The following is a 25,041-nucleotide window of genomic DNA, read 5'->3' on the forward strand; positions in this document are numbered from 1 at the left end:
AAGGATTTCAGCATTAATGGGGGTGAGACAGGGGCCGAAATCGGCAATGCTGTAGGGTTGGGAGTAAGCAATCCTTGCTAGAATATGGGGTTTGAAGCTCAATGAATAGAACACCTAGGTCACATACAAATCTGGCTCAGTATGAGCAGTCAGTGAGGAGAATAAATTTCAAGCAAGGGTTAAAGTTTTCAGCAGAACATAGCAATAGGGGTAAACCATTCAGCCCCTTGACCTGTTCCACCATCCTATTAGGCTATGGTTGACCTATACTTCAACTCCATTTACCCTCTTGTCTCCCTATTTTTCAGAAATGGTCTGTACTATTTTCCCCAACATTTACTTTGAGAAAATTCTGTCTCAACCAGTACTTCATGCCAAATTAAATGAAATGTTTGTAAAATCCACGCGTCCAAGTAAATGCACAGTCATGTCGGGGAACAAAACAGATGTCCCACGTATCTTGCTGGAGATATTCTGACTGTGTTAGCACATGCAGGAGTGGGAAATGCCCTGGAGGTAGAGCATGATTAGCAGTGAAGAACAACAGTGGAATAATCAACAGTGGTAAGGGAGGGATAATGTGCTGTGGTTGAAATCTCACAGAATGCCACTGTGAGTGCACTAGTGCTGTGAGCAGAGAAAAAGCTTACTCATGAGATCTACAGACTTCTTGTGGGGGGCATCTGACCGCCTGTGTTCCTCCCAGATGAAATGAGGATCACAGGAACAAGCGCAGGTCATTTAATCCCTTGAACCTGTGCTGCCATTGAACAAGATCATAGCTGATCTGCCACCTAACTCCATATACCCACCTGCCTTTTCCCCATATTCCTTACCTTTGATTAACAAAAATCTCAGTCTCAAATTTGAAATTAACAATTGATCCAACATTGACTGCCATTTGAAGAAGAGAACTTCTTGCACCATTTGTGTGAAGACGTATTTCCTGTTTTCATTCCCAAAAGGTCAGGCTCTAATTTTTGGACTATGGTCGCTAGTCCTAGGCATCCCAACCAGCAGCAAAGTTCTCTTTAACTACCCTATCTGTTCACCTTAATACCTTGAAAACTTCGACCTTGTAAATTCCAGAGAATATAACCCTAGTTTGTGTAACCTTTCCTCATAGATTTACAAGAACCTGGACTCGAAGGGTTAAATTATGTTGCACTTCCACAGGACCAACATATCCTTCCTAAAGTGTGGTGCCCAGAACTGCACTCTGTACTCCAGTGTAGTCTAACCAGAGCTTTTTACAGCTGTTGCAAAACTTCTACCACCTTGCATTCTAGTCCTTCACATATGAAGTCCAGCATTCCATTTCCCTTATTTGATATTTTTTCCCCCAGAGGCAATCATGACATTTTAACAATTACTGTAATGGATCAATGTACATGTGCTAAACTCCTAAAAGTTATTGGGGGGGGGTGTGTGTGTGTGTGTGTGTGTGTGTGTGTGTGTGTGCGCGCGCATCTCTGCCTCCCCGTGTGTGTGTCGTCTGTCTCTGCCTGCCTGCCCCTCTCTCTGTGTGCATGCATACCTGTTTCTCTCTCTCTCTCTGTGGGGGACTTAACTGAATTGCAGGCAGCTGGTCTGAAGGCTTTGATGTAAGAAGAGAAGCTGGGTTTGAAATGCTAAATAGGTAAACAAGGGTGAAGTTTTAGAATGTGAGGTGTGAAGGGAACATTTGTATATTTAAATAAACCTGAGTAGCATGAATTCAAAAGAGGGGGTTAAACGTTTCACCTAGCCAGGAGAAGTTAAGAAACTGTGTGTTCATTCTTCCCAAAGATTACTGGCAAAATTGCCTCTCTAATAATAAAAATTTATCATAGCACCAAAGACATAGTGAAACAATGGGAATTTGCATTCAAAGGGGAAAATATGTTTAAAGGAGAGAGGGCTGTGTCCAAGGGAAGGAATTCTAAGATCTAACAAATGTGAAAAGCCTCCAGCCTCTGCGCCCAAACTGCTGTCTGCAAGAATTGAAGTTAAGAAAAACTCGCTTTGAATTCGGCTGTTCAGGATATTGTGTTACTTTGTCTTTTAAAATTTGAGAGATTTTACTGTTGCCTTAACGGAGGTGTAATTGGGAGTTAAATTAATTAGGGGAGCTAGGAGTCATCATAGCAGTAATTTGTGTAGACTTATGTATGTGCTTAAAATAATTTCTTTATTAGTAAGTGTTTAGTTTTGTAAAAACCCTATAAGACTCGATGGTTTTAATACTACTGAATTCAAGGCAGGCATCTCGAAATAAATATACAAATTGCAAAACAGTTGTTTCAAGTTTCCCTTTGGGATTTGAGCAGCTTAGCATTTACCATCTGCTGTGCCATAACAACAAATTACATTTGTAGAGCTCTCAACTACTCCCACACCGGTATCAACAAGTGTCTCTTCATATGTATCCAAGTAATCACCAATACCATCCACCTATATACACTTAGAATGGACCCCTAAGTATCTTTACACCTCCCTTATTTCTGGCTTTTCACAATTCAGAAAGAACCCTATTCTATCCTTTTAGGTCCAAAGTGGATAAACTCACATTTAACTACATTGAAATCTATTTGTCAGTTTTGCTCATTCACTGAATCTATCATCAGTCTCTTTGTAATTTTATGCTTTCATATACACTGCTTAAAACGCGACCTGTGTGTCATCACCAAACATGGTTATGCAGCTTTCTATCTAGTCATCTAAGTCATTAATAAATGCAGCAAATCACTGAGGCCTCAACACAGATCTTTGAGGGATACCATTAGTCACATCATGCCAATTAGAGTTTCTAGCCATTATCCCTACTCTGTCTCCTGCTGCTCAGACAATTCCCCATCCAGGTTAACAATCTTCTTTCAATTCCATGAGCTCCAATCTTTTATGAGGGACTTTATCAAAAGCCTTCTGGAAGTCCACATAGACATTTTTCTGCCCACTAAAGTGACTACTTCAAAAAAATTCAATCAGGTTTGTCAAGCATGACCTACATGTTCCAAATCCATGTTGACTCTCTCCAATCAACTGAATTTTCAAGCTGCCAATAGCCCTCCACCCAAGTGACTATTCTTCAATTAAGAGCTTAGCAATGGAACGCCAACACATTATTTCACATCTAAGGCAGACGCTATTTTCATCTCAATTTCACACACACTTCCTAACCCTAATCCATACTTTCTAATAAATATAAATAAAGTAATATGTAGGGAGGATTAGGCAGGAGTTGGAGAAATCTTTTCACCTAGAGGGCGTATGATTCTGGAACACTGTCTGAAAGTTTCTGCCTCTACCACCTTGTCATCACATTTGAAGTTGTAGATTAAAGCAATTCACCTGCATATCCAAGAGCATGGATAAAGACCTGGAAAGTGAGTTTAGGCTAGATAACTTTTTGCTGGTTGGCAGACAGAGTCAGCTGAATGGTCTCTATCTGTGCTGCAAAGTTCTATGCTTCTATGATTGATTCTTCTATTTATTGCCTCATTTACAATTCTCCTGGGTGTTGACTAGAAAAAATATTTTATTACTGAATAATTCCGATTTTGCTGCAAAAACAAAAAAAAACTCTAGTGACAGGCATGGGAACACACTAAAAACTAACATTTCATAGAAACAGGCCATTTGGCAACTGCTCAATCTGTTTATGCTCCATTGACTACCCTCCCACTCCTCTTCATCTACAACAAAAACAAAAATAGCCGGAAAAACTCAGCAGGTCTGACAGCGTCCGTGGAGAGGAAGACAGAGTTAACATTTCGAGTCCGTATGGCTCTTATTCAGAACTAAAGAGAAACAGAAATGTGGTGAAATATAAGCTGTTTAAGAGGGGTGGGACAAGTGGAGCTGGATAGAGGGCCAGTGATAGGTGGAGGCAAAGGAGAGATTGCCAAAGATGTCATAAAAAAACATCAAAGGGGTGTTAACGTGGTGATATTAGCTAAAGGATGTAGTAATGGTGACATTAAGGGTAGAAAGCAGGATGAGCAAGTGACAGATGGCCCTAGTGGGGGTGGGGGGGGGAAGGGATCGAAATAGGCTAAAAGGTGGAGATAAAACAATGGATGGAAATAAATGTTAAGAATAATAATAGAAATAGGTGGGAAAAGAAAACGATATGTATATATAAAAAAATATATATTATTAGGAAAAAAGGGATCAAAAAGGGGGAGAGGATGGAGGAGAGAGTTCATGATCTGAAGTTGTTGAACTCAATGTTAAGTCCAGAAGACTGTAAAGTGCCTAATCGGAAGATGAGGTGCTGTCCCTCCATTTTGCGTTGAGCTTCACTGGAACATTGCAGCAGGCCAAGGATGGACATGTGGACATGAGAGCAGGGTAGTGTGTTGAAATGGCAAGCGACAGGAAGATCTGGGTCATGCTTGCGGACAGACTGAAGGTGTTCCGCAAAGCGGTCACTCAGTCTGCGTTTGGTCTCTCCAATGTAGAGGTGACCGCATTGGGAGCGGCGAATGCAGTAGACTAAATTGAGGGAAGTGCAAGTGAAGTGCTGCTTCACTTGAAAGGAGTATTTGGGCCCTTGGACGGTGAGGAGGGGGGAAGTAAAGGGGCAGGTGTAACACCTTCTGCGGTTGCATGGGAAGGTGCTGTGGGAGGGGGTTGAGGTGTAGGGGGTGATGGAGGAGTGGACCAGGGTGTCCCGGGTTGAACGGTCCCTACAGAATGCCGACAAGGGGGGGGTGAAGGGAAGATGTGTTTGGTGGTGGCATCATGCTGGAGTTGGCAGAGGATGATCCTTTGATTGCAGAGGCTGGTGGGGTGATAAGTGAGGACAAGGGGAGCCCTATCATGGTTCTGGGAGGGAGAGGAAGATGAGGGCGGATGCACGGGATATGGGCCGGACATAGTTGAGGGCCCTGTCAACCACCATGACTGGAAAACCTCGGTTAAGGAAGACATGTCAGAGGAACTGTTTTGGAAAGTGGCATCATCAGAACAGATGTGACCGAGGCGAAGGAACTAAGAGAATGGGATGGAGTCCTTACAGGAAGCAGGGTGTGAGGAGCTGTAGTCGAGGTAGCTGTGGGAGTCGGTAGGCTTGTAATGAATATTGGTGGATAGTCTATCACCAGCATTTGAGACAGAGAGGTCAAGGAAGGGAAGGGAAGTGTCAGTGGTGGATCATGTGAAATTGATGGAGGGGTGGAAATTGGAAGCAAAATTAATAAATTTTTCTAGGTCCAGACAAGAGTATGAAGTGGCACTGAAGCAGTCATCGATGTACTGGAGAAAGAGTTGTGGGAGGGGGCCGGAGTAGGACTGGAACAAGGAATGTTCCACATACCCCATAAAGAGACAGACATAACTGGGGCCCATGTGGGTACCCATTGCCACACCTTTTATTTGAGAAAGTGAGACGAGTTTAAGAAGAAATTGTTCAGTGAGAGAACAAGTCCGGCCAGATGGAGGAGAGTGGTGGTGAATGGGCCTTTTTTGGGCCTCTGTTCAAGGAAGAAGTGGAGAGCCCTCAGACCATCCCGGTGGGGGAAGGGGTTGTAGAGGGATTGGACGTCCATGGTGAAGAGGCGGCGGCGGCTGGGGCCAGGGAACTGGAAATTCTTCATCTAACTCTATCAACATATCCTTCTATTCCTTACTCCCTCAAATGCTATCTAGATACCCTTTAACTATATCTACACTATGTGCCTTAACTAATCCTTGCAATAACCAGTTGCATATCCTAACCGCTTTCTATAGCTGCCCAACATGGAAAGGAGGAAGTACCAAGGAGTACTGAATCACCACAAAAAAGCAGGATATATTGCAGGCCAAGTCACTGCGAAAAGAGCAGCTGGACTTTCTCAGCTGGATGGTTTTGAATATTGAAGAAATGAAAGTAGGCACAGATTCTCAAAAAAAGATAAAGTGCTACGTGTTGAAATCTTGGTTATTTATTGCATTTGTCAGATAAATTCAAATTCCATTTGTCTCAGCAGTGCTGAGGCCAAATGTAGCACAGCAGTTCTGGCTCACACAAGGTAACACATTGGGGATCAAACTCATGACCTTCTTGGTCAATACAACTCAACTACTCACTGGATAATTTTGCTAAGCCATTGGGGGAGCCTATTACAGGTTTTTTGAAAATCAAAGCGTACATTAAACCATGATATTAAAAACAACAGAGGGCACTAACATTGAATTTGAAAACAATAGGACACTCCTATAATATCAATTAGCATAAAAAGAATTTTGTTCCAATCAACCTGAAAAGGTCTTCTATATTGGGAATTCAAATTATTATAATTACAATATTTAAATGGATATCAGCTTATTTTCACAGGTAAGAGTTGTTTCAAGACCACCACTCCCCTACCCCCTTCTACTAAAGCCATGCCTCCTCACAAGGGTGCAGCTCCAGGGCAGCCAGTTGCCTGCCAGTATATTGTCCAAGTGCCCATTACTCATGTAGTAGAACGTAAATTTTGCTAAGTTATTTGAATCTGGGAAGTTGAACCCTATCTACCATTTAACAGGATACTAATGAAAGTTTGGATCTTCTGAGTTCTTGGGTGAAATTTATAAGAAATTTGATCTATTAACCGCACCTATGTGACAATGGTCAGAGTTTGATAGATTTGAGAAAACAATGGTTATTCAATAAAGGGATATGCCATGGACTTTAACACTGAATTTCCTCAATCTTTTATACAATTTAGAGATCCCCCATTTAAATTGCTGAATTGTGCTCAGGTGTTCATACGAACAGGCCCCTGGCTCTAACTGGTGTTTGATTCTCAGATTCATTGCTGGATTAAATGTCTGTTACCTTGAAAAAAAATTCCCCAGGAAAACAGTCATTAGGGGAATAAATGAGACATTCTGTGGTAACACAAATAGAAGACTCAATGATTGCCAGATTTCAAAATGGTCCATCAGTACAATGAAAGGGATACAGACAGGCGGAATGTGGGATGGAAGCACCTTTAGCACATCTGGCTATTAAAACAGAAGACCAAACTGGGCCACCAATAATAAGTGAATGAATACCAGGAACCCCAAAAACAGTTAATAGGCGCTGCAGGTGTGACTCAGTATCATTAGGCAATGAACTGCCCAAAAGAAGAGAGGCAGTGTCCTTGAAATGACACAGAATTTTGAAGCAGGTGAAGATAATGATGAATCTGAATGAATTGTATTTGTCACAAGGAATTTTAGTCCTGTAATCAATGCATTAGTTGTGGACTCATTCAACTATGCTATACTGGATAGTGCTTGTACTTTGGCAGTATGTGAAATGGATCGATTAAAATGTTACCTAGATTCATTAAATAATGAGAATTGATGCAATGTTAAGGTATATAAAAGTACTACTTGTTTTAGCTTTGGTGATGACAACGCATTGAGGTCGCTGAAAAAAGATTATTTCCATGCAAAATAGCTGGAATAAGTTACTGTTACTACAGATGTCGTCTCTAATGGGATTTCTATTGTTGAATGAGCTTCCCCTGAAAAAGACACAAATGAAACTTGACTTAGAGCATAATAAGGCAATTATTTTTGGAAAGTTGGTGTATCTGCAGTTTACTCCATCAGGACATCACTGAATCCCTTAACAAAACCCGATGTTTCTCATCAATGTTAGACAAGTATTAATGACATCAGGTGATGAGAAAAAAGAAATCAAATTATCTTCAAGTTACATAGGCAATGTGCTCATCTGACTTGCCAAAGTTTAAAAGCCCTGCCAAAGAGTGTAGACAGTTGAAGAATATATGATGCTAATAGAAGAGATAATTGAGAAGGTAGTTGCCATGGATGTAAAGGTATGGCATAAAGACAAATATTTTTTACTCTATAGTTTATGGACCTGGCTACCAGATGCGTTTCTTCTATAATAATACATAGTAAGGACATAAGTAACTATAGACAAAATCATGGAGAAATATATAGGGACTAGGCTTGGTGCACTAGCTAAGTTTCTGATTGGGGAATGTGCTATTGATGCGTTCAGAGATGTTCAAAAGCTTGAACATTATGGTCATGAATACCTTTCAGCGATGGACGCTGTGAAAAGAATCATGTGGTGATCAATGAAATGATGCATAAAATCTTAGCCGGTCAACTGGACTGCAAGTTGACAGCCTTCCTGGCAAGGGCAGTTCATGCATAAAATCCAATTCAGATAGTTGGCACGTATAGTCCCTATCAATTAGTCTATGGGCGAAATCCTAAATTGTCTGCTGTGCGATAGTCCTCCTGCTCTAGAAGGTACTACATTTGCCTTTGAATTGGCCTGTCGTTACCAGCCCTCTGTCACTACAGTTTCTCCTTAATTATTTGAGAAAAACCATTCATGATTTTGAAGATCCTATAGAGGACTAATCACTTGGGAAAAGTTGGAGGCAACTACTAGAGGCTGTGGGACTATAATCAGTTTGAGTCACATTCAGATGATAAAAGATTGAAGGAGAATTGGAAATAAGATTGGGAGGGTGAAGATATCAATTTCACTAAATGCCTCAACACACGTATTTATTGTTTGCATCAAAAATACACAAAATTATTAAAACATACATTTATGATTCCAAATTTTAATTTCTGCCATATTGTATGTACAATCCCAAGATGAATGAGGTACATGTTGTTAAACACAATTGTCAGCACAAATGGCTGAAAAAAAATACACAGGCGCAATGCATAATGGAAAATACTGTGAAACAATATACATCCAGTAGTGTAAACATTTAAAACATTTATATGGGTACTCTTAATATTTAATACATAGTATACTTTACAGGGACCAGAAATCAACAGGTTTCAGCAAGAGGCAACTAAATATTCCAAGGAGCGCAAATTGCTCATAATTGTGAACTGTAACACTGATGTATGGAATAAGCTAAGACTATGCAGTCCACTGAACCCACAAAATTTTCACCATCAGGGATGCTTACCTAATACATTTAATTCACTGAAGGGCATGACAACCACAACTAACATTTCCAAAGATAAGGCCATGTGTACGACCAGAAGGCAGCTGTGCAAAACCCTAAGCTATCATCACAATCTGCATTATTTAAACCCAAGCGGTTGGATTTCACTAATGACATTTCCATGACCTCAATAACTCACAGGGAATCATTGGTGTACTTACCTAATCTAATTACAGGTTATACTCATGCAATTTGCAGAATACATTGTAAATTTTGCTGGTATTTTCTAAAACATCTCCAGCATGGCTTCCGCTCACTTTGTTAAATGGCATTAATTTAGGATGACATTATTAATTTTCTGTGTCTGGAGGAAAATAAGGTACTATCAACTTTGCCAGTCTGCCAAGGATTGTAACCAAGAACCAAAAGGTGGCAACAGAGTTAGCTGAAGTATGATACTTACATTATTTACTTTGTCCCTAGGTCTGTAATTGCATGAAGGCTGGGTACAGGCAGAAGTATGAAGCATTCTGCAACAGAACAGTCTTCCCAATGCTTAGGCACAAATAATGGCTTTAAGTGAATTATTGGAGGACTGTTGGCACCCATGCCCCAAAGACAAATCCACATCTTCCAGATGTGGGTGGGTGGATTAGGTAGAACAAGACAAAATTAAAAATGCAAAGTCTAACTTTTCCAGACTCAACATTAAAATAGCAAGTGCTCCAGTTAACTTGAAATCTACAAACAAATCTGTACCCATTATTGCTCTCTTTACTGCTTTATCAAAAGCATTTCAAAGCAAACTAAACAAGTGATAATGCAGTACATTGGTCTTAGTAACTACGCTGAAAACTCTGCTGGCTTATCAACAGGAAACATCGCGTATTTTGGGATAGTCAAAACAAAAGCATTGCAATTCTAAAGGAACAATGTTATGCTAAAGCTAAGGAAACGTAATGAGGCTAGGTGTGGAATATATGTGTTGTATGTAACTCTGAATATTGAGAAGGAATATTAATTCAAAGCTGAAAATTGTAAACTTTAATTTGAAAATTTTATGTATTTCAAACAAAACCTATAAATGTTGAATTTATAATTCTTCATAGCATACTCAAATTGCAAACCTGCATTGCAATGGAAGTGGCAGTAAAGGCTAGTGCAACCATTAAAATGTTTGAAATATTCAGTTTACATGTTTGAAATTTAAGTTGTCTAGTTTGGCTAAATAATTGACAGAAAACACGTTAAAAAAGAAATGGTTCCCAAAAGGAGACACTTAAATTGATCAATATTCTCCTCAATGTTGACTGATTTATGAACAGAAACTGTTGTGTTTTTATTTTGCATCTGTCAAAACCTTAAGTTCCACATAGGGGACATAATGGGGAACAGGGAAATATTATGTTTAACTCATGAGCACGAAAGATTTTACAGCTCAGAATTACAAAGTAATTTTATGAATCAGCACGCTCCCAATTTTGGTTGGACTGCAAGGCTGCAGTAATTATGGTTTTATTTAGTGTGAAATGTACCTTTAAGAATATACTTGTTAGGAGAGATCACGTGATCTGTAGTGATTAATAGTAGAGCTAATTCAGCAGTCAGTGTAGAGATAAAGTGGCAGTTGAAAGCACACGTGTAGGTGCTGCTGAGTATATTGTAAATAAACTTAATGTTTCCATCCAAGAAGTGTCTGCAGATCAACTCTATTATTAACAGTACAACTCAGCTGCCCTACAACAAACTGGCGATGAAGATAAAACATAGTTGAACAGAAGAAATCAAGTTAGAAAGAAATCAGCATTGTACCTCGGAGCCCAGTGTGTGTAACAAGCTCCATTATAACTGAAGAAGTTATCCTATCTCAAAATGCAACAATTTGGGAGAATTGATCCTTTTCAATTAGCCACAGATGATTACATAGAACTCATTACATAGAACAGCTCACGTTCTTTTTTCAAGTGAACGAAATTACAGAAGAGAAGGGATGACCGATCCTGAAATAATTGAGGAAGCAAATCCTATGGTTTAATTCGAAGTTTGATGGCACCCAGTGCCCTAGATTAGAAAAATTTCAATTAATTGGTGGACCTCGTTAAGGATCACTTTCAACCCAACCCTCAGTCATGATGCTGAGGTTTGGGTTTAATTCACGAAATAGAGCCCTTGGTGAGACAATTGCATGCGACATGACAAATTTGAAGCAGTTAATGGAACATTGAAAGTTCGGTACGACTCTGAACGACATGCTCAGAGGTCGGTTAGTGTATGGTGTGAAAGAGGACTCTATTCAGAGAAGGTTATTGTCCGAAATGAATCTGGATCTCAAGAAGGCATTAGAGATAGCGCTGGCCATGGAAAGCACAGTAAGAGATTCAAAAGCAATACAGGGTGCACAAAATGACGCTGTCCTCCACATCGGGCGGGAAACCTCAGCCAAAAGTGGCGCGAAAAAGCAAGACTCTGCCGAGACACGGGAAACAGCCCCCGCTAGCCGAAGAAAAATAACTCTGCTGCGAAATTGAAGAATATTTTAAGTAGTCTTTTAGCAATTGGCAGTTTAAAAAAATCGTATACTGCTATTGTCATAGGAATGGACATATGAGGCAATGCAAGGAAAGATTCAAGCAGGTCTGTAAACAAAAGAAGCAGCCCAATGAAATCTACAACGTAGAAGAGCCTGAAACAATTCAGACATTTACTCATTTAATCTGAAAGTTGGAAAGACAGAGCCAATCTTTGTCACAGTGAAAGTAAATGGCAAACCTGTTGGAATGGAAGTGGACATGGAAGCTTCCACTACAGTAATTGGGAACATACCTTCAGATATGTGAATAATGGTGATCAATTAAGTTGAGAAGAAACGGCTGTCAAGCTAAAAACATAGACGGGTGAAGGCATTCAAGTCAAAACAATAAGCAGAGTAACTGTCCATTATGGAAGCCAATTGGCAAAGCTACCCTTGATTGTGGTAGCAGGTGAAGGGCCAAGCCTCCTTTGGTGAAATTGATTAAAAGGGACTAAGTTGGAATGAACTGAAATTTTTCATTTAAGAGCAAGTGGGCTATGAGAGCTACTTAGAAACTATGTCACAGTCTTCAAGGGCGAACTGGGGAAAATCCAGGGCCTGCAGGCCACGATTCATGTGGATCCGGAAGCAACCCCTTGCTTCATGAAGGCGAGGCCGGTGCCACATACTCTGCGGAAGAGTATAAAACGTTGGTTAGGCCACAGCTAGAGTATTGCATGCTGTTCTAGAATCCGCCGTTTAGGAAGGATGTGATTGCACTAGAGAGAGTGCACAGGAGATTTACCAGGATGTTGCCTGGGCTGGAGAGTTTTAGTTATGAGAAGATTTTGGATAGACTCGGGTTATTTTCCATGGAGCATGGAGATTGAGGCGGGGGGTGGGGGGAGACACGGACATGATTGAGGTGTATAAAATTATGAGGGGCATAGATAGGGTAGACAGGAAGGAACTTTTCCCCTTGGTGGAGGGATCAATAGCCAGGGGTCATAGATTTAAGGTAAGGGGCAAGAAGTTTAGAGGGGATGTGAGGAAGAATTTTTTCACCCAGAGGGTGGTGGGAATCTGGAACTCACTACCTGAAAAAGTGGTAGAGGCAGAAGCCCTCATAACATTTAAGAAGTATTTGGATGTGCACTTGCGATGCCATGGCATACAAGGCTATGGGCCTAGTGTTGGAAAATGAGCTTAGAAGAGTTAGGTCCTTGTTTGACCGGCGCAGACTCGATGAGCCTTTTTCTGTGCTGTAGACCTCTATGACTCTATAAGTCGACATTGAACTGAAGAGACTAGAGAAACTGGGTGTTATACAACCTGTTCAGTTCTCAGAATGGGCAGCACTCATAGTCCCCATTCTTAAACCTGACCAAGGCGTCCGATTTTGTGGAGACTACAAACTGACAGATAATAAAGTAGCTAAACTGGACAGGCACCCCTTTTCAAAAATCGAAAATCCGAACACCAAGCTGGCAGGAGGGACAACGTACACAAAGCTTGACATGAGTCATGCTTATCAACAACTAGAGATGGATAATGCCTCTCGGGAATCTGTCACAATTAATACCCACAAAGGGTTGTACCAATATACATGATTGCTTTTCAGGGTCTCCTCCGCTTGTGCCATCTTCCAGTGAACAATGGAAAGCTTACTGCAGGGACTGCCCCAGGTTGTAGTCTATTTAGACGTATCGGTGACAGGATTCACTGAAAAAGAGCATTTGGCAAATTTAGTAGTCTCAAAACGTTTCTCTCAAGCTGGAGTGCGTTTAAAAGAAAAGTGCATGTTCCAAGCGAGGGAGGTAATCTATTTGGGTCACTGGGTAGATTCAACAGAACCTCCAGCTGGTTGAGAGGAAAGAGAGAGCCACATGAGAGGCACCTACGCCAAAGAACGCCTCAGAGCTCAAATCAAACATTCCTGGGAATGATCAACTATTATGGGCGGTTCTTACCCAATGTGTCTACAGTGCTGGCCCCCCTGCATTCTCTACTCAAAAAGTAACCTACTTTGGTCTTGGGAGGCATCCCAGAAAGAAGCTTTCATGAAGGTGAAACAATTGTTGCACTCATCCAATCTATTAATGCATTATGACCAGATGAAAGAATTGGTGCTGACATGTGATGTATCTCCCTACAGAGTGGGAGCAGCGCTCTCTCATTGGATGGACGATGGCACGGAATGCTCACCACAGCAGAAAAGGGATACTCACAGATAGAAAAGGAAGGCCTGTCCATCACCTTTGGTGTCAAGAAATTTCGCCAGTACGTACACAGCCATCATTTTACAATTGTTTCGGACCACAAATGATTGCTAGGATTGTTTAGTGAGGACAAGGTTATACCACCCATAGCCTCAGCAAGAATACAATGATGGTCTTTAATTCTGGCAGCATACGAATACACTATCGTGTATAGGCCTGCCAATCAAATCACAAACGCTGATGCCCTTAGTTGTTTACCTTGTACAAGAAAATGATGAGCACGTCCCAGTGCCACAGGAACTTGTTTTACTGTTAAATTTCTTAGGTTCCTCGCCGGTACGTACTCGACAGATTAGAGACTGGACAAGCCGGGACCCAGTCCTATCTCAAGTACGAAAACAAGTGCTACATGTTTGGTCACAGGAGCCCATATCTGACGAAATGAAACCGTACCTTAACAAGAGACATGAAATAACCAACCAGGATGGCATCTTATTGTGGGGAGAACGAGTGATGGCTCCCTTCCCTTTGGAGGAACTACTTTTAATTGAACTACCATCCAGGAATTTCCCGAATTAAGACCATAGCGTGCAGCTATCTATGGTGGCCTGGGATGGATGGCGAAATAGAGTTTAGTAAAGCAGTGTGCGCAATGTCAGCAACTGCAAAAGTTGCCAGTGACAGCTCCATTACATCCATGAGAGTGGTCAGGTAGACCCTGGGTGCGGTTACACATTATTCCCAGAAAAGGTCCAATGTAGTCAATGTTCTGCTCATTGTCGATGCCCATTCAAAATGGTTGTACGTATATGAGGTGAAGTCACCAATGGCGGCCACTACAATTGAGAAACTACGTCAGTGTTTTGCCATTTACGCACTGCCAGAAATAGTCCTTTCTGATAATGGCACGGCATTTACAAGTGCTGAGTTTCAACAGTTTATCAGTCTCAACTGTATCACTCATGTGAAAACTGCACTGTACCACCCTTCCTCAATACAGACTGGCTGAAAGGGCAGTTCAAATGTTCAAGGCAGGCATGAAAAAGCTAACTGGTGATTCCGTGGCAACCAAACCAGTATGCTTTCTTTTTCAATACAGGACTATCCCTCACACAACCAGTGTCACACCTGTGGAGTTACTGTCGAAACGCCATCTCAGGACGAGATTGAGCTTAATAATGCCGAATTTAGAGGAGAAGGTGGAAAGGAGTCAAGGAAGCCAGAAAGCTAGACATAACTGGCATAGTCACGAGAGGAAACTTACCATGGGAGAGCCAGTATGCATGAATAACTTCGGGGAAGGACCAAAGTGGTTACTGGGAGAATTAAGTGCAGTGACAGGACCTCTATCTTACCACGTGGAGGTGGAAGGCCAGATCACCTGTAAACGTGTGGACCATTTAAGGAAGAGACACACAAATCACCAAGATTTGGTTCCACCAGTGGCCATGACTGGGTATGCGTTTCCTATTGAGGACACAACTCAGGACTGACATGTCTGATGTTCTTATATACAAGATAGAGAACTGCAAGTGCCCACCGAAGCACCTGATGTTCAGGCAACTCCGGAAAAGGAGGTTCCTTACCCAGCATAAATATTATGTTGTCTTGAAAATTATGTACTTGCAAACATAATATGTACAGCTGAGTTAAAGGGGGAGGAATGTAGTAATAATGGTTTTATTTAGTGTGAAATGTACCTTTAAGAATATACTTGTTAGGAGAGATCACATGATCTGTAGTAACCAATAGGGAAGCTACCTCAGCAATCAGCGTAGAGATAGAATCACAGTGCAGAAGAGGCCCTTTGGCCCATCGAGTCTGCACTGACATAAGAGTTGGAGTTGAATGCACACGTGTAGCTGCAGCTGAGTATAATGTAAATAAACTTAAAGTTTCCACCCAAGGAGCGCCTGCAGTTCAATTCCATCATTAATAATACGCTCGGCCACCCTGCAATGAAGGCCAAAGCAGTAATTAAAAGATTTTTCTCAAAAGGGAGAAACGTCAAGGGGGAATTACCTAATGGCATAGTCTGGCTGGTCATTAGCTTGTTCTCTTGACTCAAATCACTTCTTAAAGAAAAAAGAAGAGTTGAATTGAGTTTCGGTAGTGCATTCCAGATCATGACCACTTGCTGCGCAAACAAGGATGTCCTGACGACGCTTTTCGTTCTTTTGCCAATCACCTTAAATCTGTCCTCTCTGGTTCTCATCCAATGGGAACAGTTTCTCTCTAACTATGTCCCTCATGATTTTTTGCACCTTGATCAAATCTCCTCTCGACCTTCTCTTCTCTAATGAGATGAGTCCCAACTTCTCCAATTTATCTTATCCATTTAACTGAAGTCCCTAGAACCCAGAACTAGTCTCAATTTTTTTTGCACCCTATCTTATGCCTTCGCATACTTCCTAAAGTGCAGTGTCCAGAGGCTGAACCCATGTTTTATAAAAGTTCATCATAATTTCCTTGGCTTTGTACTCTTACGTTTTTATTTATAAAGCCCGAGGTTCCATAAGCTCTTTTACCACTTTCTCAACCTGCCCTGCTTCCTTCAATGTTTTGTGCATATATACTCCAGGCTTCTTGGTTCCTGTATCGCCTTTAGATTGTATTGTCTTTCCTCGTTCTTCCTACCAAAATGCATTACTTCAAAATTTTCTACATTAAATTTCATCTGCCACTGTCCGCCCACCCACCACCCTGTCAATGTCCTCTGTCGCTAGCTCTACACAACTTGCAACACTTCCAAGTTTTGAGCAATCTGCAAATATTGAAAATGTGCCTGGTACACCCAAGTCTAAAGTCATTAAAATATTTCAAGAAAAGCAGTGATCCTAGAACCAAGCCGTTGCATTGATGGAAGGGTCAAGAACCAGAGGACACAGGTTAAAAGTAACTGGGCAAAAGTAGTAATGTCAAAATGAGGAAAAGCTTTTTTACGCAGTGAGTGGTTAAGATCTGGAATTTACTGCCCGAGAACGTGGTGGCGGCAGATTCAATTGAGGAATTCAAAGGAGAATTGGATTGTTGTCTGAAAAAGGAGGAACATGCAGGGCTATGGGGAAAAAAATTGCTCCTTCGGAGAGCTGGTGCATACACTATGGGCCCAATGGCCGCCTTCTGTGCTGTAACAATTCTATGATTACCTTCCTCCAGTCCAAAGTACTCTCTGCTTCCTGTCTCTGCCTTGGTGCCTTATATTTCACGGACTTAAACTTTGCTAGCAAGCCTATTATGTAGCACTATCAAACACTTCTGTAAATCCACATATGACAGAATGACACAAAAGGCATTTTCACATGAATTTTCAAATAGACCCAGGATTTCCAACCCTCCCACTTTGGGTATGATTCTACCAGAACAGGCAGGTGATCTTTCGGCTGACTCAGGAGACTTGGCATATCCACTGTCTATGCATGCATAGTGGCCTCTGGCTGTGGTATGGCCAAACTCTGTTGTTTGGGTCCTGCTGATCTCCCTATTATTCAGAATCAGTGCTTCAGTGCCATTTGTGAAGTTACAGCTTTGGGGCCAGTGATAATCATCTGGAAACTCTGAACATCCTGAGAAACAGAGCTCATGGAAAAGGGAGGAAAGCAAATGTCTGAAAATGAGAATGAGGGGGCCACTATCTCTCCTCTTCACTCCCCCAACCTTTCTCTCTTCTTCCCACCCACCTTCTCTTTTCCCTCCTCAATAAAGTTAATGTTTCAGGTTCTGACAAAAGGCAACCAGCCTGAAGTGCTAATTGTTTCTCCTTTCACTGAGCAGGTCAACATCTGCTGTATTCCCAACATTTTCTGTTGACATTTGAGTCAATGACATTTACCCACGCTTTGCAGATGTTATGTAATCAACAGTTATGTGATTCAGTGTCACAAACAGTGATGTGGTGGAACGCCATGTGTTCATTATCACATGATCAAATCTCCAGAAATACCTCAAAGCAGAGTTAGCAGCCCTATTTAGGCCCAAGCACACATCTAACATTCCAATATAGTAGGGATGAAACACTGCTATGCCAGAAGTCTCCCATCCTTTGTTAAACAAAGCTCTATTTAAAACACGATGAGCGTGGTGTTCCCCGTCACCTGATCAGCACTCCTCTCCTTCAAACAAATTATCCATTTTGCTGCTCTTTAGCAGATCCTGTGTATAAAATAGTTGACACACATTTGACAACACAACAGTCACTCCAATTCTAAAGTAACTCATTGTATGTAAAGTGCATTGAGAAGTCTGGTCTATTGGATGCTATATGAATGGAACCCTTTGCTCCTTTCTCCCGGTAGGGGAATCTCATCCAGTGATCATCACAATTCAGCAATTAAACTGGTGAACTCATAGTCAATATACACTAACGGCCAATCTAGAAGGCATTAATACATATACGAGTTTCTGTTTTACTGAGTGATTTTCTTTTGGTTTGAAAATACGGCATTTTGGTCCTTTGTCCTATTTTCCCACCCTAGAAATTTGGTCAAAATCAGTCAAATTTAGAAAATATGCAGTCACTGGAAAACTTTGATAAGTGTTTTCAATTGGTTGATTAGTTAAATAGCAAAAGCAATGGCAAACACTTGTGTAACCCACATTTAATGCAACAGAACATCCCAAAGCTCTTCACAAAAGACTTCATGCTCACAGATAACATTGCTAAGGACAAGCATGAATTTTTTTATCTTACTGCAACTGCGATCATGCTGCTGTCGGACTTCCATTCTGTCTTTTCATATGATCCAAACTGTGAAGCCGCCTTTGCAGATTCCTTGTAGCTTACAATTAACACACTGGGCTGGTGGAAAGAAAAAAAAAAGTTAAAATGGTATTGAAGACATTTATTCTGCAATAGGCAAGGTCCTCCCACCCTGAGTGTTCAATATTTTGGTTATATTTCCCTGCCAGGCCAACTTCATGCTGCAGCTATATGGCATCTACCTAAAGCAGTAGCCATGGAGTGAATATGCAGTTCTAATGGCATTCATTGGTCCATCCGACCAGTCATACTCTGACCATTCCTGTTATCTTCAAAACATGTCCACTGTCAGCTTTGAACCTCGTCCTGTATGAAAACCTACAATTTCATTGTAGGTCAAGATCAGTGTCACAGCTCTGTTTGAACTAGCATGCAAGATATCAAATAATGCTCAAGCAGGGTGCTCTTTAACTAATGAAAAAAGTGATCCACAGTATATTCTTGTTTGAAAATTAAGACTGCATAATATTTTGCCAGTTGCTCTGACGTTTTCACTGGACACAGACATTTTGGCAAACATGCACAGTTTCTGCAAGGAGTCAGCAACAATCTTGCATGAAGTGGTGCTATCATTTCCTGTTCGCAACTAACTATTTTAGTTATGTGCATTACATAAGTTTCAGTTTCTTTGCCATAGAGAATTAAAGTGGGAACTTAATGCTAAAGCTCTAGGCCCTACAGACCAGAACTTGAAACCAATCTCTGAAAGTCTCACTTTGACGTGTCAAGTAATGAATGAATGTTTTATTTTTGCCCTCGCAGTATAGGCCCTACAGACCAGAACTTGAAACCAATCTCTGAAAGTCTCACTTTGACGTGTCAAGTAATGAATGAATGTTTTATTTTTGCCCTCGCAGTATCACTTAAGTACTCATATCAATTAATTGATTAGGCAGCATTACGGATGGCATCCCATCTAGGAAATCAACAAGTTGAATGTTATAATCATTAGATGATACAGGATTTGAGTGCTGCTGAAAAAAGACATGTCGAAGCTTTTTGTTTTGCATTCATCAGGATACTTTGCAAGAATATCGATATAAGGGGAAAGCAACAATTTATATATGAAGAGAGTGCTGCAGCACTATATCATGGCGATCTAGACCCGTAATCGTTGCGTGAATCAGTATTCACTGAACTTATGAACTCGGCAACTTGCGCAGTTGAGTTGAGCTTTAATGATACCATGTCTGCCCAAATAGATGGTGTTGCCATGGGATCCCTCTTGGCCCAGCTCTCGCAAACATCTTTGTTGGGTTCCATGAGAAACGTGTCTCAGATGGAATGCCACTAACGTCCTATCCCTCGCATATTTCCAACATGTGGATGATACGCTTGCTATATTTAAATCTGTAACTGTATGTAATAATTTCCTTCCATGTCTTAATGGGCTTCATCCTGCACTCAAATTCACCTTTGAAATGGAGTAGTCAAATGAACGTACTAGTTGAGAAATCTGCCAGGGGTTTCTCTATCATGGTCTACCGCAAGCCTACCTTCACTGGTCAATATACCCGTTGGGATTCTTACAGTTCTACACGCATAAGATTGGTCTTATTGACAACCTTGTAGATAGGGCACAAGCCATTTGCTCACCATGCAAGCTCGGTGCTGAAATAGAGCGCCTCAAAGGCATCCTGCTGGAAATTGGCTACCTTGATCAGATCATTTTGCGCTGTATATCATGCAAATTCTTGTACGGGGCTAAGGCTGTCACTTTTGGCCATGAAAAGTGCCCAGTATACCTCAGATTACCCTGGAGGGACAAAGTATCTAAAACAATTTGAGCAAAAGGTGAAGCTAGCTGTTTCACGCTGCTACTATGCAGTAGCAACACAAGTGGTATTTGCCACCAACAGGATATTGCCGTCAAGCCAAAAAGATGTTCTACCTATCACACAAATAAGTAATGTGGCATATGAATTTCAGTGCCAGTGTGATGCTAGGTATGTAGGCCGTATGTCCCAAAGGCTGGTAGATTGTATCAAACAGCATGTCCCAGCTGCTGTTCGCTATGGGAAAGGTACAGTCTGTACCCAACCAGCCCGTGCTTGCAAAACTCAAAACACACAGTGTGCAACATTAGATGTGGTTCCGCAATTGGACATTTGCTAAATATTCCTCAATGTGCTAAGAATTACGCTGACAACCAATTTAAGATTGTCAGTCGGGCTCATAGTTTGGCACATTTATGTGTACTATAAGCTACATATATTAATACACAGGGCCCTGTTCTTTGCAGACAGAAAGAACATACACACACATTATTTTGTTTAGCTGAAACAGGCACAATGACAGCCATTCGCTGACTCATTCCTCAAGGCAATGCCTTGACCAATCAGGGTCAAACTGCCTGGTTTAAATTTCAAACAATGCTCGGCAATTAACTGTCAGTCACCATCACAGGTGCATTCTCCATGGCAACACCTCTACCAGAGTTCACTTGCCAACCAATCAGCACTCTCTTCACAACAGAATAAATTGTCATTTTACCTTTATATTGGTATTCTTGTGAAGTGCCCTGATAAGTGCAAGACGAAAAGCTTCGACATGTCTCTTTTTTCTGTAATACTCATGTTGAATCTTTCTGTATGATGGTGTTGCATGTTTTGTGGACAAAAGGGTGGGGGAAGATAAGGGTTGTTCAGCTTTTCAAACTGCAATGCAGGTAACACATTGGCGTGAAACAGGACCTGAATTATTTGGTAAGGAATTAAAACAAAAACAGAAGTAGGCAGTGGTCCAGCAACTGTTAGAAAGGACAAAATGAGCACAACAACTCTAACAGTTAAAATGGGATACTGGTAACCCAATGCTTTGATAGCCTAACTGATACATCTTACAAGGGTCTAAGATGCCTATTAGTGAAGTAAAATTAATTAGAACATATATTTGGATAGTACAATATCGGCTTAAACAGTATATTATCTAAAAGTTTTTAAAGTTTAGTCCCAAATTGTAACAAAACAGGATCCAAATGTTAGAAGTTCAATTCTTCACAGTTGATCTAATAAAGTATTGTACATTTCATGATTGAGACCCGATCAGCTAAGTCAAGAGTAGCATTTTTTTTTATTTGACATACTTTCTACTTTTAAAGGAGAAAATAGTGAGGAGAATTTGCATCGCTCAAAACCAATTTCTTACTGGCATGGAAGGCCTCATTTGAGGTATTTTTCCTGCACAGTAATGTCACTGATAGAGAGTAACCCTGGACAGTTTTATAGTAAACAGAGACTGCAACTCCAAATTGATGTGCCCAACCTGTCTTCACAAATCAAAACATTACCAGTGCAGCTCCCAAGGCCAGTCTACAACCACCCCTGCATTACCATGGCTTATTATGGGACTACTCAGTCAGTGCTGTCTTCAGAGCAACCAAATGGGTGAAAAGCTCTCCCAGGATTTGCCCATCACTTTTCACTACCATCAAGCTAACCGAATTCCTGCAAGCCACATCCATAAATCAAATCACCGAGCACAATAGAACCACATCACAACCTGCATTTCTATATTGTCTTTAATGTAGAATTATGCCTGAAGCAACTTCTTAGGGATGGGGGAAAAAAATGTACACTGAGCCAAAGGAAGGAATGTTAGGAGGAACAATTAAAAGCTTGGTGAAAGGGGTAGACTTTAAGACCTCACACAACAAATGGGAGAAGGACAGACAGATGGGCTTAGGGAAGGAATTTAAAGTTAAAAAGTAGGAAAACACTCATATGGTTGCTTATTTTGAATCTACATGTAGAGATTTCAAATCAATGCTAGCATGTCAGTTTTAGCATTCTTGTCTTATGTCAGAGAGTTGTTGGTTTAAGTCCCACTCCAGAGAGTTAAGCATGTAATCCAGGCTGGATTCAGTGCAATACTGAGGGAAGGCTGCACTGTTAGAGATGCTGTCTTTCACGTACCAACAAACCATCAGCCCTCTCAAGTGGGCATAAAGGGTCCCATGGCACTATTTGAAGGACATGAGAATTTTCCCGTTGCCCTGGCCAACATTTATCCCTCAACCAATACCAGTACACATCATCCAGTCATTTACTTCATTGCTGTATGTAAACTGACTATGTTTTCCAGTGATCACAGTTCAAAAATGCTTAATTGGCTGCAAAACCCTTTGGAATATGTTGAAGACATGAAAGGCATTACATAAATGCAAATCTTTATTCTGTTTATGAAAATAACTGACGGGTACCAAACCACAAACAGCAGTTGCCACAATGTGGCCTAATATACTTTAAGAGAAATTGCATTTATATCACACCTGTAATGCTCTCATACAAGATTACGACCAACTCAAAATTAGCTATGAAAACAAAACTCAGAATCCTGGACTGCTACATCACACCAATTTTGACAGAAGGAAGTAAGCGTTGGCCAGTGAAGCAATACAGAGAAAATTGAGGCTACAGAGTTGTGGTTTTTGAGGTAAATAATGAAGATATCTTGGACAAAGCACACGATGAAGAGGTAAAATCAGAGAGAGAGAGGGAGAGAGAATGAATGCTCTCAGGACATCTCAAAGTGCTTCACACACAATGAGATAAGTTTTATTGAGCAATAATAGGCAATAAGAACTCCATAAAGGAATAGACTCCAGGTACAGTAGCAGAGGCAAATATTTGAGAGACAGTTGCTACTGTGATGGGGGTCAGGGAACAGAATTGTAGACTCTCTTACAAGGATAAATTACGATGGGGCAAATAATCTTGCTCATTATTTTTACCCTGTGATCTGGTCAGGAAAATAACCTGAGCTCTTTAATCATAGCAGCTCTGTTCAAGCTTTGAGTTTATCAAGGAGGTAAATCATTAATTAGCAAGCTAAACACCCAAACAGACCAAGTGGTGCTGCTCTCAATCCAAGTCGATAAAATTACTGTGTTTCTGCCAACGTCTACCCTTTCTAATCAGTTGATTGAAACCCAGAAAACACAACCCTTCAGTACATTCTATGAAAAAACAAAGACAGCATAAATGTTTCTTTTGTGAAAAAACAAACTTGGATTCAGTCCTAACAACATGTGCATATTAAGTCCTGAAAATAAAGGGAAAACCTCAGAATATGAATCCTATTGAAAGTACCTCGCAGTAAATCTAAGTTTTCAGGTGGCTATTTAATGACCATCAACAAACAGCCGCACTGCAAAATATTTTGGCTCAAACGTTATCACCAGACATATTTACTGCATTCGCATGATTGTATACTGGAGCCAATATGCTTTAACATGGCAAGGCACACACTGCTTGACAAAAAAAATTCAAATTCACTGCATAGCACTTGCTTCATTATTTCCATTAGAGACACACCAGGGCCCCCAGTGCTTCACCTGTTATAGCTCATAATGGTCTTGAGATACAACCCAAGCTTAGAAAGGTAGAAGAAAATCTATAGCTGTATTGCTGAGTGTTTTTCAACTCCACCACCTTAGCTTGTATTTATATAGTGTCTTAATGAAGTAAAATTCCCCAAGGCGATTTACAGGAGCATTATCAAACAAAGAATTTGACGCCAAGCCACACAGATACTTGGGCAAGTACTAGGAAAGTATTAAAAGCTTAGTCAAAGAAGAAAATTGCAAAGCAGCATCTTAAATGAAGAGAGAAGGATACAAGGCAGGAGGTATAGGGGAGAATTTCAGAGCTTAAAGCCTAGCCTCCCAACGGTGGAGCAAAGAAAGTGGGATGGGGAGGGGGTGGATCATACATAAGAGGCCAGAAATGGGGGACTGGAGGAGGCTGTAGGGTTGGGGGAAGAGGTCATGGAGACAAGAATTTTAAAATCAAGATACAGTGCCAAAACAAAAATTTCACACGTCCACCACAAGGATTTATTGTAATTCTCTCAAACAAATGTTTGCATTTTAAAGTTCTGATATATTTCCTTATACTACAGAGATTGCACTTTAAAGCTACTGCATTAACATGGCATCTTTCATGACCTTAGGACGGTTCAAAATTCTTCGAAAGGAAGTCTGAGCTCATTTGTTATCTCTTTAATACAAATTTAACTAATTTAATTAGGTATTCTCAATATTTTGGTAAATATTTGTCTTCAATATGAAGGATGCTAACGTTTGGCAACAGAGTTAAACTTTTCTCCGCAACGCCCGCCCCCAACCATAATAACACCCAGTAATAGTACCCAGCACAGGCAAGGTGCACAGCTCCCTACATTATGCTACCAAAATATTTAACCCTAAACTCTTAATCAACATTTATTTCCCACACCCCTGACCATTGAGTATTCTGTGCAAGTTTAGCAACTAACTGCAAAATTAAAGGTGGTTTCATCAGAAGCCGCTTTGAAATTGCCCAAACATACTCCCCACTGGGCATTTACTGTTATCAGGAGAAATTAATCTGACCATTCTTGGTTGGGTTAATTATTTTGCAGGTTTAAATTTCAGGAAGATGCCCCCTTTAATTACTGTAGGTTCACACAAAATATAGAACAACAAAACCATAGATGTACATTGACCATTTGAATTTTAGTTGAAATGCTTCACAAGTGATTGGAATTCCAGTTCCCTTTATTTTGTTGCAGAATATGTCGACAGCATGGGTGCAAAAATAAAAACTAAATATTCTAATCAGAGATTGTGCAACTGATCTAATTTGACATTCTGTGTTGGAAAAAGGGAGCCCATGGCTTTAA

General features: G+C 40.7%; 1 protein-coding gene across 2 annotated transcripts in view; it reads right to left on the reverse strand.

The window, feature by feature from the left end:
• ric1 (RIC1 homolog, RAB6A GEF complex partner 1) overlaps positions 1-25,041 on the reverse strand; it is a 166,463-nt gene that overhangs the window by 115,085 nt on the left and 26,337 nt on the right. For both annotated transcript variants that reach the window (XM_078570577.1, XM_078570576.1), the window contains exon 2: positions 18,310-18,417. In XM_078570577.1, the coding sequence (XP_078426703.1) occupies positions 18,310-18,417 (108 nt within the window). The remainder of the gene's footprint in view (positions 1-18,309; positions 18,418-25,041) is intronic.

The sequence above is a fragment of the Cetorhinus maximus genome, chromosome 2 (genome assembly GCF_964194155.1).
Source record: "Cetorhinus maximus chromosome 2, sCetMax3.hap1.1, whole genome shotgun sequence".
In the NCBI taxonomy this organism is placed as follows: Eukaryota; Metazoa; Chordata; class Chondrichthyes; order Lamniformes; family Cetorhinidae; genus Cetorhinus; species Cetorhinus maximus.